Raw genomic sequence first — 17,482 nt, forward strand, 5'->3', positions numbered from 1 at the left:
CAACAAACACATGAAAGAATGCTCAACATCATTAATCATTAGAGAAATGCAAATCAAAAGTACAATGAGATATCATCTCACACCGGTCAGAATGGCCATCATCAAAAAATCTAGAAACAATAAATGCTGGAGAGGGTGTGGAGAAAAGGGAACACTCTTGCACTGCTGGTGGGAATGTAAATTGATACAGCCACTATGGAGAAGTTCCTTAAAAAACTACAAATAGAACTACCATATGACCCAGCAATCCCACTACTGGGCATATACCCTGAGAAAACCATAACTCAAAAGAGTCACGTACCAAAATGTTCATTGCAGCTCTGTTTATAATAGCCAGGACATGGAAGCAACCTAAGTGCCCATCAACAGATGAATGGATAAAGAAGATGTGGCACATATATACAACGGAATATTACTGAGCCATAAAAAGAAATGAAACTGAGTTATTTGTAGTGAGGTGGATGGACCTGGAGTCTGTCATACAGAGTGAAGTAAGTCAGAAGGAGAAATACAAATACCGTATGCTAACACATATATATGAACTCTAAGAAAAAAAAATGTCATGAAGAGACTAGGCGTAGAATAGGAATAAAACACAGACCTACTACAGCAGGGATTTGAGGATATGGGGCGGGGGAAGGGTAAGCTGGGATGAAGAGAGAGAGTGGCATGGACATATATACACTACCAAACGTAGGGTGGATAGCTAGTGGGAAGCAGCCGCATAGCACAGGGAGATCACCTCTGGGCTTTGTGACCACCTAGAGGGGTGGGATAGGGAGGCTAGGAGGGAGGGAGACGCAAGAGGGAGGGGATATGGGTATATATGTATATGTATAGCTGATTCACTTTGTTATAAAGCAGAAACTAACTCACCACTGTAAAGCAATTATACTCCAATAAAGATGTTTAAAAAACAGTAAATATTCACCTTAATATGTTTACATAAAAGTGTGGGTTAATTTATTAAGAGAAATAAGATTAAACCATTTAAACATATTATGGTATGAGATGTGAACTGCAAAAAGTAGAATATTAAATACTATGCGATCCTGATTCTGTTGGGGAAAACTTACTTACGTTTAGAATAAAATAATTGCAAAGGTCAAACCAGAATTTTATTAGTGGTTATCTCTGAGTGTTGGGATAGCAAGTTTTATAGGGGATTACTTACAATCCTGATTTGTGATTATTCTCTCTGACCTTTAATTCTTCTAGATAATCAGGGGGCAGAGTAAACATAAGAATTCCTTTAACTAAAATGCAACGACAAAAAAGTTTCCATTATTTTCCAATGGATTACAATAGCCCTGTATTACTTTTATAATCAGAAAAAAAAGTGTTTCGGGAAAACGATACACTCTTGCCTAACATTCAAATTATCAGTACCCATGACTGATTAAGCACTTAGCTTCAAAATCTTGATATTAAGTTCTTCTCACTGCTATTCTCTGACAAAGTATTTAAAATTAATGTTCTAAGATGTCTCAAAATTCCCCATCTACAGTGTAGATCTTCTGAACAAAGAAATAACATAACATGTGGGTTAACAGTGGGCTTAAGTTCATGTTTTGGAAGAAACTTATATATGCACTTGACTTTTATTACTGTGCTCAAAAACTATTACTGCTGTCTCTTCTATGAGTCACACTACACAATGCTATTCAACCACAAACTCCCATGCAAAAAATAATGAGCATAGCTATTGAGCAGATTTTATACCTTTTCACATGGCAAACTAAAACCTCACAATACCTGCAAGTCAAGGATACTACAACCAATTAATCACCAGGGCTATTAGTAAATAAATCTTTTATGTGCCATGTACCTAAATATAAACAGGGGGCCACACCTGATCAATGTATTACATATTTTAGAATGTGCAAAATGTGTATGAAAAAAGAATATGAGATGATTAAGAAAAGTATGAGTTGACAAGATCTGGAACAAAAAAAAGAAAGAGTAATATTATAACAACAAAGTGCCTTAAATAACTAAATCACAAAGTGTTGAAGAAAATGCCCTAAGAACAAGAGAATCGGCATTTTGTAAGGAGAGAAATGGTACGTCTAAGGGGTGATCAGAAACAGCTTCATGGAGAAGGGCACATTTGAAATAAACCTTGAACAACAGACACAGTCTCAACAGGTAGAAAAGGAGAGGAGAAACACCATGAGCCAAAGCCCCGCTGGAGGAGCGATTAGGACACACTGAAGGTCCAGTCATGCATTGTAGGTGGAGAACTGAGTGAGTGAAGGCAGGGTCTACATGCAAAAATAGGACCACATTTTAAAGCATCATGAAGTTCAGAGAGAGAGCCCTTTACTTAAATTATTAAATGGACTAGGCATTTGATTCATTCCCATTTGATGACATTCACTGAGGATCTGCCATGTACTGAGCTCTGTGATACGAAAGGAAGTCAAAAGGGGCATCATCTGTCTTCATGATGCCTACAGGCTAGTGCAGAATACAGACACTACTTAAATGATCAAAGGATGCAAAATTACATCAGTGACATAAACTATGAAACTGAGTTGTTACGACAAACTTATCCAAGCTACACTGTTCAGAGAAATCTTCCCTCAAGCGTAACACTATCGATGGCGCTAAAATGATGAAGTGGGGAAGCAGAGCATTCCAGGTAGCTCGAAGAGAATGTTCCGCGACCCAGGAAGGAGGAAACGCACGTGGACCCTTGCCTGCAGTACACAAACCACGAGGGAGCAAGGAATGAAATAAAGCTAGAAAAGCAGAAGTCCACATCATCATAGAAAGAGCTCAAAAGGATTTTCATTTTACTGATGGGAAAACTGAGGCCTCAGAGAGTTAGGGAAGCAGGGTGCGGGGAGAGGCTCGCCCAAGCTGAGACAGTGGTCATTTAAGTGGCAAAAAAAAAAAAAAAAAATCCATCCTCGGGTATCCTGACTTGAGGTTTAATACTCTTCTCATTTACTCGTCCTGCCACCCATGTCAGAGCTCAAAACTGTGATGGGGTTAATTAAGGTTACGGAAGGAAGTCAAAAGGGGCATCACCTCCATGTTAATGACGCGTACAGACTAGTGGAGACTACAGACTCCAGTTCGGTGACGGGTGGATTCACAAGCAGATGGAGGGTACACGCGGAGGGGGAGACACAGGACCGGCAGGCAGGCTGTTACCCCCCTCCACGTGGGGGTAACAACGGCCTGGAACCTTCAACTTTACGCTTAATAGAAGATATTCACCTTCAAATTAAATGCCATATTATGTTGAACTGTCAGACAATCTAAGATTTAAAAAATCCACACAGATTTCCCATCAGCAGAGGTGTAAACTGGCCACATCTCTTTGGAAAACAATATTCACATTTAAGAAGGAATGCATCTTTGTCCTGGAAACTTATTTTCCAGGAATTTCTGTTTTAAATACTTAACAAATATATAAAGTAATACACTTGTACATTATTATATATTTGCAGTATGTTAATATTATATATCACATATTGTACGTGGATATTAATATTTCATATTTGCACACACAGATTTGTGGAAGAGAAAGTTTATCGCAACACAATTTATAATTGCAGGAGTCTGTAATCAAACTTAAATGCCAATCAGGAAGGGAGCGGTTAGATAAATTACAGGAAATATATAAAATGAAATTCTGCCCGGCTATTGAAAAGACTGAATAGATCTATAGGTACTGACATTCAGAGGCTTCTATGAAACAAGGGTGAGTGAAGGCTAGCAGGGGGGGAGAACAACAGTATTCTACCATTTGTGTAAAAATATACACACTGTCTCTAGAAAAATATACAAGACACTGGTTATTAGCTATAGCGTCTGGAAAGGAGAAGTTGTTACCTACGGGACAGGATGAATGCAGCTTTTTTTTTTTTTAATCTAGATTTTTTTTAACATTTTTTGATATTTTAAATTACTGTTTAATTACTGTTAAAGGTGTAATTACTGTTTGTTCTAAAAATGATAAGGACTGTGGACCAACCGAGGTGGCAGTGGTCAGAAATGGAAACAGGGCCTATTTGCATTCTAGAAACATTTCCAAGGTTCGCCCTCCAAGGCTTGGCCAAGGAATGAGCTAAAAAGGAAAGTGAGAATTAACAATCAGATTGTTGACACCAAGGAGGATGAAGGTAAAGAAAAAGACAAGAAGTGGATCGAAGAATGGAGAGATACGGGCAAGCTTGGCTGTGAACACGTGAAATCCAAAGCAGGAGAAACATGGCCAGAAATATAAGGCATTGTTCTTCTACACTAAGAAGAGCCACTCTTTAGATCAAAGTCTGTTACACGTGGATATATTATTTAATAAAAGAACCTTCGGAAAGTCCAGGGGTTTTCTCTTTTTACAAGTAACTGAATACATGTTTTTAGCCAATGGGGGGAAATATACGACAGAAACATGCTGCTGCTTCCATGGTTCGCTCTAACCACTTCTGTGGGGTCGTAAGTGCGAACAGACTTTGCCACCATGTAATTATTGATTTGATCCTGTGCTATCTTTTCCCCTTGGTCTGCCAGGATCCTGATCTTTCTGTCTCCTAAATTGCAACATGCATTTTAACGAATTTCACCACTCAGCCTTACTTGATATCCTCATCGTTGGCAAAAATCACAACAGCCCTGGAGTTGGGTGTGTCTAGGAGCTGCTTGATAATTCTATCGAAGTCAATGGTCCTGTCTTTGCGTTCTTGGGGGATTCTCACGGACTGGGCAATGCAGAGCCCACCTGTGTAAGAAAAGAAAGCAGAGTGTCAATAAAGTTCGCGCAGAGATACCAAACAAACCAGGGAAAGTAGATGGGGAGGAGGAACTTGCAAACTCTGAGTGCATAGCACTTCCTTGGTGATTTGCTGAATGAGCAAGGCTTAGGACATTACGCTGAGTTCATACTTCGTGCACCTTCCATGGTAAGGCACAGCCTCATTCTCTTAGTAATGCACTTGTATGCACAGGAGTACCAGTGATACTGATTCTGGAGAGGTAGGTTTAGGTAGACAAACTGGATGGGAGGCCTTTAAAATGAATGTAATACACTACAAGAAAACCACAGTCAACTACAATATAAAAGTACTTGAACAGGTAAAACTCATGTCAATTTCTATTGCTTTCCTGGTGTTCACATTCTCATAATTTTTTCCCCTTTATACCCGTTCCAACTTTTCAAGCTCACAGCCAATGCAGTAAATCTAAAAATAAAACAACAAGAACAAGATCAACTACTATAAATCAGAGTAATACATTTTTATTGACCACATACTATGTGCCCAACCTACAAATGTGTGTTCTATGTATGTTATCTGATCTTAAAAGTCCTTATAAGGTAGTTAGCATTGACCATTTCATGTTAGTAGAAAAGAGGATTAAATAGAAAAATAGACGTATTTACCCCAGACTTCTCAGGACGATTATTGTATTAACTGGCTTATGAATTTCAAGACAGGGGAATATGCAGCAGTTTAGTAAGCAACTGATACCCTCCCCACTACTCAACACCTGCTTAGTAGCAGCTCCTGGATCTAGTGGTTTCTTTTGTCTGTTTGTTTTATGAAACACAACTTAAGAAAGGCTGGCATAGACAAAAGAGGTAGAGAGGATTATTTGTAGGAAAGGCCCCAAAGGTCATCCAATGGGCAGAAGACCCAGGGGCAGAGAAAAGAGGAAAAGCTTGTTCTTTCTGCAGTGTGATGATACCCATAATCAACAAGCTTATACCCAGAGCATCGACAACTGGGTGGAAGCTACTAGGCTTCCATAAGCATAGAGAAGTATAAACTCTACTCCAAAAGTGAACCTCCATTACATCTTAATCGCAACCAGTGTCAGCTCTCTCTAAATGGCTCTCAAGCTTCAATGTGCTTGAAATCACCGATGGTCCTTCTATAAAGTATAGAAGTCCAGCAACACTAAAAACCAACTTGACCTAATTGACATTTAAAGAGCGATCCCCAGGACAACAGAAGAGTAGACATTCTTTTCAAGTGGAAAATGGAACATTCATTAAGCTAGACCATCTTCTGGGTCATAAAAGAGAAAAAAACCCTTAAATTCAAAAGAACATTATGCTCTCAGACCATAACAGAATCAAACTGGAAATCAATAACAGAAAGAAAACAGGAAAATCTCCGAACACTTGGAAATTAAACAACACACATCTAAACTACCCACGTGTCAAAGAGGAAGTGTCAAGGGAAATTTAAAAGTATTTCTAACTAAATGAAAACGAAACTGCAACATCTCAAAATGTATAGATTACAGCTAAACTGATGTTTATAGGGAAATAGATATCATTAAATGCTTATGTTCAGAAAGAAGAAACATCCAATATCAGCAACCTAAACTTCTACTTTAAGAAATACGAGAAAGAAGAGCTAAACAACTCCTCCCCGCAAAAAAGCAGAAAAAGCCACAACGATATATTACTAAATACCTATTAAAGTAGCTTTTAAAAAATACTAACAATACCAAATACTAGAGAAGATGCGAAGCAATAGAATGCTCATTCATTGCTGGTGGAAATGCACAATGGTACAACCAGTTTGGAAGATAGTTTGGCATTTCCAAAATGTTAAATATAGAGTGAACATATCAAGCAGTAGTTCCAATCCTAGCTGTTTATCCAAGTGAATTGAAAAGTTATGTTCACGCAAATGTGCTCGTAAATGTTTACAGAAACTTCATTTATAATCACTAAAACTGGAAACAACTAAGACATCTGTCAACAGGTGAATGGATAAACTAACCGTGGTCTACCCAGGCAATAGGATCCTACTCAGCAACAAAAGGGAACTACTGATTCTTGGAAGAACGTGAATGAATCTTAAATGCATTTTGCTAACTGAAAAAGTTAAACCAAAAATACTACATATTATATAATTCATTCATATGACATTCTAGGAAAAAGCAAAACCATAGGGGTGGAAAGTAGAGCAGTGGATACTAGCGGTTAGGAGAGAGAGGAGGGCTTGACTACAAAGGGACTGCACAAGGGCATTTGGGGGCAGTGGACATGCTCTGTATGGTACTGTGATGTAGATACATGATTCCAGGCACTTGCCAAAACCCTAAGAACAACGCGTCACAACAACTGGACTTTACTGTATGCAAAATCAACCAAGAAATTAGGGGATCCTAAAATGGAATGCAGACTGTGACAAACGAACTGCATTATAAATGTATCAGAGAATTTCACTGAAGGGAATGAATAGGAAAGGAGTTGTCTTAAGTTACTTTTAAAAATAGTGTATGACTGGAAACTCTAAGGATAAAGACAAGAAGAACAGCACATAAAATGGTACTCTAATTTGTCAATTTTCCACAGGGATACGAGTTAGCAATGCTGGATCTGCTACCCATACTGGAGTCAAACAAAACAAGAAAGAAATTGTGTACAATGGAAAGCAGGTTTCTCAGTTAGGTAAAGAATTTAAACGCAAACAAGAGAATGTGGCTAGAATGGAACATGCGGCGTGAGGTGGAGTCAGACATAGTGTAAACTCGTGGCTTAGAGTGAGACGCTTGCATGCGTGGGTTATCTTATACATACATATGTGGGCTAGTATCCATACATACATAGGTACCCTACCACTATCCACTGAGAGAGTCTAGAAGTAGTGACACTCCACAGTAACATCTAGTGACCAGACTGGTTTTGAAATACCATCTTTCAACAAAAAGAACCAAGTCTCTTTGGAGAAACGGGTGATTCTGAAGTTGCGGCAAAGTACATGCAAGACAAGTCTGGATCAACTTGTCATGTCAGGAAGCAAGAAGTCCACAAAAGAAAAAAATAATGGAAGGGGGGATGTCAGAAGGACATAGGAGCCAACCTTAAAGAGCTCCCAATGAACAAAGCTAGAATAATATCAGCAACAAAATAAATAATGATGGTACTGAATGACTATCCAAAGAATACACACAATACATACGCAGGAATCCATACTATTAAAAAATAAATGACCAAAATAATCAATAAATAGGAAAGATGGAATGAATCCTCCTCACAGAACAATCCCAACTGATAAATTTTGAAGGAATGAGGGACATGGAATATCACCATTAGAACATTAGAGGAAAAACCGCTGCAAGCAAGGTCCACTGATGGATGCTAAAATTCATGTGGGACATTATAAGGAGACACTGAACATGTATATAGCTTAAAAGAATCTCACCCCGAATATTTACTAATTATTCCGGTGGTTTAAACATATGCCTACAACTTCTTTGATATTCTTCCTTTGAAGAGGTGGAGGTTAATTTTTTTGCCCTTAAGTGCAGTCTGGACTTAGTGCCTAGCTTAAGAATATGGAAAAGGAAAAAGAATAACTGAACAGTGGATAAACTCAGCAGATTCTAACTGGACCACTAAGTTAACATCACTAGTGCTAAGTCATGTTGATTTAACGTGCCCCCCGATATGATGTGATGATCAGGGTGACGCCATTTGTATTTCACTCTTCCCCAAACCCATAACCTTAATCTTCATCTGCTCATGAGCAAATGTCAGAAAAAAATTCAAATTGAGGGACATTCTACAAGATACCTGACTTGTACTTTTCACAATTGTCAAGATCACGAAATAAAAGACTGAGAAACTGAAAAGTGGATTGGATCCCTGGACAGCAAAAAGACATTCATGTAAAAACTGGTGAAATTTGAATAAAGTCTGCAGTTAAGAGTATTTTTACACTGTTAATTTCTCAATTTTGGTAAATGTACACTAGTTATTTAAATTATTAACATTTGGGGGAAATCGAAGATGGGTATATAGGAATTCTATCTTTGTAACTCTTCTGTAAATCTAAAATTATTTCAAGATAAAATTTAAGTACACACACACACACACACACACACACACACACACACACACACACACACCCCTATCTATCTATCTAATCTACCTATACCTACCTACCTTTCTGGGTCTTATCTGTAACGAATTCTTATTTAGTAAGTAGTGGAGCAGGCCCAGGAATCTGAATTTTTTTAATTTTTTTTTTTTTTTTTTGTGGTACGTGGGCCTCTCACTGTTGTGGCCTCTCCCGTTGAGGAGCACAGGCTCCAGACGCGCAGGCGCAGCGGCCACGGCTCACCGGCCCAGCTGCTCCGCGGCATGTGGGATCTTCCCGGACCGGGGCACGAACCCGCGTCCCCTGCATCGGCAGGCGGACTCTCAACCACTGCGCCACCAGGGAAGCCCAGGAATCTGAATTTTTAACAAGACCTTTAACTCAGTGGTTCTCATGCATTCATTCACCTGGAGGAGTTGTTTCAAAACACGTATTTCTGGTCCGCACCGCCAGAAATTCTCGTTTAGTAGGTTTGGGTGAGGCCTCTGAATCTGTATTTCTAACAAATTTCCAGGTGATTCTGATGTTGTAGGTCAGGGGGCCATATTTTGAGATCACTGCTCTAGGTGATACTGCTGCAGGTGGCCAGGAGATCAGATTTGGAGAAATATTCACGGGGGTATCTCCAAATGGGTTGTAGCCAATGTAGGTAAAGGTAGAACTTAGGCATGGATATTCTAGCCAGACATTTTTAGGGGGCTCTCAGGATAGGGAGATAGGGAGAAAGAAGGAAGGGAGGCATCATTCTGCTTTGTTATAAGGTTTCCAGTGATGCAGAAAGAGAGCAACAGGAGAAATATCCCTTGGTAATGGAGCCTTACAGTCTCAAGGCCACAATCGCTCCAAGGCTGGAAAACATCACAGAGGATAGAGGGATGAAACCATCTGCAAACTGTTCTAGGGCTGCTGTGGGGAAGACATGGCCACGTTGCCACCTTCTCGGCAGGAGAAGGGGAATAATTCTGGACGGAAACCCAGCTTCCCATCAGGATTCACTTACAACTGAGTGGTTAAGCAAATGAGAGCAAACTCCATTGGGCGACACAATTAGTGGAGGGGTGGCCTGCACTTGCGGGTTTCGGGCTCAGCCAGCGCGCGCTAGGGGAACCGATGCGTGGAGTTTCGTGGTGGCAGAATCGAGGTGCTCACCGTGTCTGAGAGAGAACTGCCCGCAGGTGAGCAAAATCAAACAGCTCAACAGAAGAAAGAAACTAGCTGTTAACATGGTAGTGAGAATGGTCACGTTCATAAAGCTAAACTGTCAAAAGGAGAGAAGACTGAAAAACACAGGATGAGAGAGAAACATGCTGTTTGGACCTTTTCCTCCCGGCAGGCTTGAGTGGTACCTGCTGGAAAGACAGTCATTTCATTTGCCTCAGACCCAAGGGAGAATGTGGCAGGTAGGTAAATGTACGTGTATTGCACACAGACGAATTTGACCCAGCACTCAATGCACACCAAGCGTGTCATGCCAGAAATGGGCCACTGTGAGACAATAATCCAGGTCTTGTGTGTCTCCCAGCAAGGAATGAAGTGGTCCGTACACCTGCACACACACACCTGGTGGTCAGATGTCAGTTAGCTTACTTCTCAACAATGCTGATAACTCAGCATGCTACACTCACCTCTAACATGTAACCAGTTTTTTCATCTCAAGCGACGGCCCTATTGAATGCAAACTTTCTACGGCTTGTGTTCTAGCTTAGTCCCTCAGAGGGGATTCAGCTCGCGCTCTGTTACATACCTGACGTTATCCAGTCCCCTCAGCACGTGAGCAACTTACATTTGAGAAAACATTGGTTCAACACCACGGGCTTAAGGATCTAACTTGTGAGGTGCCTTTCTTTTGTGTGTGAAGACGAATTGGAATTTGGCAGTGGCCAGCTGGCACTGCAATTGACAATTCGGTCGCATTTCTACGGGGCACAAACATGTAGGAAAAACTGGACGGCATCATCATACTGGTTGCAAATGGACGCAAGTCACAGGACAACTCCGTTCGTAACACGTCGGCCTCGACTGAAGAGCCCACTGTCAGCAGCGTGAGGCCATACAAGCCGCGGAGGTGATGGAAAGAGTTTCAGCATGCCAGAAATCCATCTGCTTTTCAATCTGGAGCTGGACACTGGTCAGTCTTCTGTCTGCCTGTGGTAGCGAGCAATCTATAACTGCAAGAGAAACTTGAGGAGTCAGGCCACAGAGTGTTTCCATCAAAAATACTTTTCTCTCCCGAATGATTATGGATTCTTTTCCATCTAATAAGCAGAAGTAATAGGAAAGCATTTAAAGTCTGCAACTCAGTTGTGTCAGAGGTCACACATGATACACTCTCTCTGAAGATGTGCTCTAGTATTTAGATATGCCAACTCACGTTAGAAAATACTGAGACCCTATTATGTGAAAGGCTCTCTAGGAATTTTTTTTTTTTTTTTTTCTGACGGAATATATGAGGGAAGTATAAGGAGTCTTAGAAATGACTGTGTTCCATTCTCCATCACAAATGGGGCAACTGGGGTCTGGAGAGGTTGATAGTGATGAGATTGATCACAGAAGAAGGTCTGACACTCACTAACTTCTGTGTATGTGTCAGATGCCATCCTAAATGCTTTATATCATATTCATTAGTTATATAACCCCATGCGGCAGCTTTGCTAACATTCCCATTTGGACAGGTGGAAACAGAGGCATTCTGAAGTAACTCACCCCAAATCACAAATTTAATGACAGCGGAGTGGTAGGATTTCTGTCTTTCAAAATATAGCTCACAAATTACAGGGAGAGAATGACAGATGTCATAGAAGCAGATAAAGACATACATAACACATCTTGTTAGAGGAATCACCAAAAGCGTGATGGAAGAAGTTTAGTGTCCAATGGGATGTTTCACATAAAAGCGTGATGGAAGAAGTTTAGTGTCCGATGGGATGTTTCCCATCTGTGTAGGGGGTCAGTGGAAGGATACTTAATGGAGGGAAGACAGAAGTCAAATTGGAAAAGTCGTTACGGATAAGATCGCTCAGCCCTCCCTTCCTTGACACCATCCAGCCACAGGGAAAATGGTGAACAACACTCTGAAGACAGGAAACCAGAAAGAAAGAACTAGAGCCCCTGACGTTAAGCATCGTTGAGCAGCAGCCACTGACCTCTGAGCTTCCTGATACGTGAGAAGACAAGCCATGCTTTTATTTGACTCCTAGCATTCCGCTTTCTGTTAGGTGCAGTTGAACACAATCCTAACTTATCCTTGCCTTTAACGAATTTCCAGCCCTTTATAAAAGGGAGAGAAAACTCCTGACGGTGTAAACTTTCAAAGAAAGGTACAATGCAGGAAGAAGGCCAGGAATCACAACTGCAGTGCCGGGAGATGCTGGGAAGAAGCGACCGACCGGCACCTGCTGGTATCTGTGGCCAAGACAGCTGGGGGGGAGGGAGACAGAGTGGGAGACAGTGAGTAGCCACGTGGATGCGGGAAAAGGTACCCAGGGTCAGAGGAGACGTGGGCAAAGATTTTGGTGACTGAGGCACATTCGTTGGAAGCCTGAGAATTATAGGCTCAGGGATTTTGATTTTTCTTAGTCACTGACTGTCTGCATCATCTTTCACATATGCAGATTCCTTTCTAGATTGAGAGGGAAGAGGACAGACAGCAGGAAGCCCGGAAGCAAGAGCAGATGAACACTCAAAGGAAACGCTCAGGAGCCAGACTGGACAGAGCGTTTCGGGGAGCTTGCAGAGGTGAGCTTGCCTATAGCAACGTGTAATAAAAAGCAGCGGTAAGAACAATGGGGCTGGGGTTGGATTGCACGAGACTTCATGAGACAAAAACCATACGAAACCACAGGCTTGGGTGAAAAATGCTCTCCTCTGCCCCTGCCAGGGAGCACTACGTCTCTCACTGAGAGTAGAACTCATGTGCTGTCTGGACAGGTTACTGAAAGGTTAATCCATCATCTCTTTCGGCCAAGAAATGTCAGACTTCAGATCTCACTTAAATATGTTCAGTAATTTCAGGGGCACCACTGTGCCTGAGAAGAATCTGCATCTTACTTCGGGAGACATTGAGATTTAAAGCAGTCCTGAACAGAGCCATGCGTATTCTAGCTGGCTTGATCTGAGAACCTAAAAAATGAAAGCACACTTAGGACAGCTCTCTGATTTTAAAGATGCTGACCTTCCCTTTCCCTGGAAAGGGAAGGTGACGGCCAACTCGGCATCAGAGCTGATGCTCCGAAATTAACACGTTTTTTTCTTCTTAAATTTCTGATTTCATCCTCTCTCAGCTGGTGATGTTACATTCTGGGTTTTACCCTCTTTGCCATGTTACATCCAGGCATTCACTCATTCAGCAGAAAATTCACTAAGCATCTGGCATGTCTCAAGCGCTCTTTTAGTTGCTAGGGATAAAGAAATCAACATAAAAGAAAAATATCCTATTCATTCTCAAGGGGATACAGACTAATAAGACAACTTTCCCTCTTAATTCTCTCTCAAAACTGTGATGGCCTCCGAAGATGCTCCGAATTTTGCTTGCAACCAAAATCCCAGTACGAAACATCAAGTTATTCTCAGCAGCTGGTAACTTGGCAGGTCGTGAGCGGGTTAATCAACAATATGCCCTGATTCAAGAAGCCTTTGGAAGGCAAGCTGTTCCTCTCCCTGAACAAGAACTAAGAAACTGGCTGATTTTTTTATAGCCACTGGTTTTCCCCGTGGCTTGAGCAGCCTCAGCCGTCAGAAGCAGTTGTCACTTGTCTCCAAGCAGCGACTCTGTAAGCATGGACCACTATGCATCCCTGGACGGTAAAAAGGAGGTCAACTCATGAATCTCAAACATGACTGCTTTTTCCAAACCACTATTTGCATTTATTCAAGTTCCCAACTGGCTGTGTGTGTGGTGGGGGGGGAATGGAGCAGGCTGATTTTATGATTCGTTTTATTTTTTTAATTTTTTTGTGTGTGATCTTTATTTTAAATTTTTTTATTGGAGTATAGTTGATTTACAATGTTGTGTTAGTTTCTGCTATAATCAGTTATACGTGTACATATCACCACTCATTTTTAGATTCTTGAAAATTAGGGGATAATTGGATATCATGTCTATGTGGGAATCCATCCAGAGAATTCAAATTCAGTGGGAGTTTAGGGCAGGCATACATATAAATAAATATATATATATATGTGTGTGTGTGTGTGTGTGTGTGTGTGTGTGTGTGTGTGTGTGTGTGTATATATATATATATATATAGAGAGAGAGAGAGAGGAAGGAACTATTTTAATATTTCATTACATTTCTAAGGCAGTGGTTCTAAAGATATGCTCTTACCTTTGTGAATTCCCTAGTAATCTGTGTATGCATTTCTTGCAGTACTAGAGTAATTTAAAAAATAATCTCCACACTACTAGTTTTCCTGAATAAATTAATAAGTGCTTTATGCCATTCTTCATTGGTTCTTTCACTAAAATAATACCTTTCCCCCATAAGGACTCCCTTTATTGGTTCTAAACACTTTTTAATTCCTCCATTCTTTTTTTTATTGAAGCATAGTTGATTTACAATGTTGGGTTAAGTTTCAAGTGTACAGCAAAGTGATATATATATATATATATATATATATATATATAATATATTCATATATATATATATAAGATATATCTATATCATATATCTATATTCTTTTTCAGCTTATTTTCCCTTATAGGTTATTATAAAATATTGAGTAGAGTTCCCTGTGCTATAAGGTAGGTCCTTGTTGGGTACCTATTTTATATATAGTAGTGTGTGTGTGTTATTCCCCAATTCCTAATATCCCTCCCCCTTCTCCTTTGGTAACCTTATTTGAACACCACCAAGTACTAAAGGAGGTGGGGAAAGGTGAGGTACCCATTCATTGTATAGATGAGAGGACAGAAGCTTGGAAGTTAAACTGATTTGTCCAATACCAACACATGCCAGGACACAAATTGCAAACAACTGACCCTCAGTCCAGAGCTGTTTCCTCATCAGCTCTGAGGATTCTGATGCGGTTCCCCCGACATCCCACTCTTACTCTTTCCTCCATCCCATGTCTCTCAGTGAATCAATAAACCAGCATAAATGGAATGCTTAAAACTCCTATGACCTTCTAGGCCATCAAACTTTCCGAAACAGTGAACATTTTTGTTAACTCTTCTATGATAGTATCTTTTCATTTAATGAAGCAGAGCCAGAGATTTTTAACTCAACCCTTTCAAAAAACAAACATCTCTCTCTCTTTGGATATCCTTAGAGGATAAAAATGATTGAGTCTTCATCCTGTCAATGGGAAAGGGATCATTGTACTCAGACCTCAAGGCTCACGCAGCACGGTTGATGGAATGTCTAAACACATAGAATTCAACTTTATAAAAAATATAAAGAAAGCATCCCTTTCATATGATTAACACTATCAATTTGAATAACAGTTTACAATACTGGATATCAAAATCAGACCTCTCTCATATGGCCAGCTGTCATTGAAATCGTGACCTCTGCATGCTAAAAGAGAAATTACACTGAATTTTTAGAATTGTGCTATTTACAGCATCTTTTTCTGCAGCTCGTTCCCCACCTCCCCTTAGTGTCTCTGCTAAGATAGATCAGTACTGCAGCAAAATATTGTTCTCTTGAGACTTGAAAGAGTACACATATCAATAAAAGCCATTTTAAAAGAATGTGAGCATTTATCATTGTTAAAGGAAGCTTGCTATTTATCAGCACGTATGTCTCAAATCAAAGAAGTGGAAACAAATGAATTCTGCATTTAATGGCTTTAGAAATAAGTAACGCTCACCATTTTTCACACGCTCAAGAGGAATTTCTTCCCCTCCCTCACTGAAGAGTGTAGTATTTCAGGCTTTATGTCACACGACACTTCTCATTTTTTGACTGAAGTATAATTGATTAACAATGTTGTGTTAATTTCAATTGTATGGCAAAAGAATTCAGATTCTTTTCCCTTATAGGTTCTTACAAAATATTGAGTATCGTTCCCTGTGCTATACAGTAGGTCCTTGTTGGTTATTTTGTTGGGATTAACATATACACGCATAACACTTCTTTAAGCACAAGAGACAAAGCAAGATGCTGGATCACATCACAGCCTTCATTTGTGTGACTAAATCGGGTGGTTTTGTATAAATGCTTCCCACGTCCCAGGAGATGACTGAAGTGTTAACAGTAAAGGAGTGAAGAGTTCACTGAGTTTTCCAAGGGTCTTGGACAGAAGAAGACATGTTACGTGGATTCCTCCATGTTCCAATGTACTGGCCTGCCCCTGGAGAAATCCTGCTCACACCTCTTCTGTTTCCTTTAGAGCATTCCCGCAAGAACTCGAGCCACACACCAGGCCAGTGAGTTTGGGAAATCAATACTTCCTGAACTCTTAGGTCACTTAAGACTTCGAAGAATCTACTGCTGTAAATCTCTCCAGATGCGTCAGTGAATCATTTGCAAATGAGATGTGGCCTTATTGACAAGATAGTTCTGAAAACAATCTCATCCACCTCATTCCATATTATCAACCATGCTGGCTCAGATGGGGTGCAAGCCTTCTATCCAGGAATCGGGAAACAGATCCTTCAACCCTCTCCCAAGTTTTACTCAAAACTGCACCAGATAAAGCTGAAGTCCTGTTCTAAGAAGAGGCTGTCAGTATTAAACCAAGATGACATTTTTTCTTCAGTGTATTTGCAAATATACTTGCCTTTTGTGACATATTCATTTTTATTGTGATTTGATAATAGAAATGAAAGATTTTTCATTCTTAAACGCAGACTATATTCAAAAGAGGAATAGGACTTCCCTGGTGGCACAGTGGTTAGGAATCCGCCTGCCAATGCAGGGGACACGGGTTCGAGTCCTGTTCCGGAAGGATCCCACATGCCGTGGAGTAACTAAGTCTGTACACCACAACTACTGAGCCTGCACTCTAGAGCCCACGAGCCACAAGTACTGAGCCCACATGCCACAAGTACTGAGCCCACGTGCCACAACTACTGAGCCCACATGCCACAATTACTGAAGCCCGCACACCTAGAGCCCGTGCTCCACAACAAGAGAAGCACCGCAATGAGAAGCCTGCACACTGCAATGAAGAGTGAGCCTGTGCACAGCAACGGAGATCAAACACAGCCAGAAATAAATTTAAAAATAAACGTATTTTTTTAAAAAAGGAATAAATAAAATCACACCTTTAATGACCTCAATATAAACGAGAAGAAAGGAAGAGACATGAATGCAGATATCCTCAAGTTCTAGACGGAGACATGAATGATTAAATAAACCATGGGCAGGTTTTAATGCTTTATGTTTTGGTTAACAAAAGGGAGAAAAAAAGAATAAGAGAGGATAGGGCATCATAGTCACCTGTCATTGCATATGCAAAGGGTTACTGAAACTGAATAAATGAAATAAAAATGAATGAGAAGTCTACATTTCGTGCATAAAAATAAAACCCATGCTTTTGAAGCAATTGAGCCTGCAATTGGATTGCGTCTGGTAAAGAGTCGCAGGTTAGTGTCACAGCAACACCCACAAGGGAAGAATGTGAGATAATGAATTTTTCTACCCAGAGTATAATAGTCAGCAATCACACAGACCTCAAGTTTATCGA

At 40.4% G+C, this 17,482-nt stretch overlaps 1 protein-coding gene across 15 annotated transcripts in view; it reads right to left on the minus strand.

Annotated features, from left to right (window-relative positions):
* GRM7 (glutamate metabotropic receptor 7) overlaps positions 1-17,482 on the minus strand; it is an 840,756-nt gene that overhangs the window by 425,145 nt on the left and 398,129 nt on the right. For all 15 annotated transcript variants that reach the window (XR_010842481.1, XR_010842477.1, XR_010842478.1 and 12 more), the window contains exon 3: positions 4,591-4,732. Coding sequence is in view for 6 of the 15 variants with exons in the window: in XM_059076083.2 (XP_058932066.1) it covers positions 4,591-4,732 (142 nt within the window). In the remaining 9 variants the exon portion in view is untranslated. The remainder of the gene's footprint in view (positions 1-4,590; positions 4,733-17,482) is intronic.

Source organism: Kogia breviceps, chromosome 10 (genome assembly GCF_026419965.1).
Source record: "Kogia breviceps isolate mKogBre1 chromosome 10, mKogBre1 haplotype 1, whole genome shotgun sequence".
NCBI lineage: Eukaryota > Metazoa > Chordata > Mammalia > Artiodactyla > Physeteridae > Kogia > Kogia breviceps.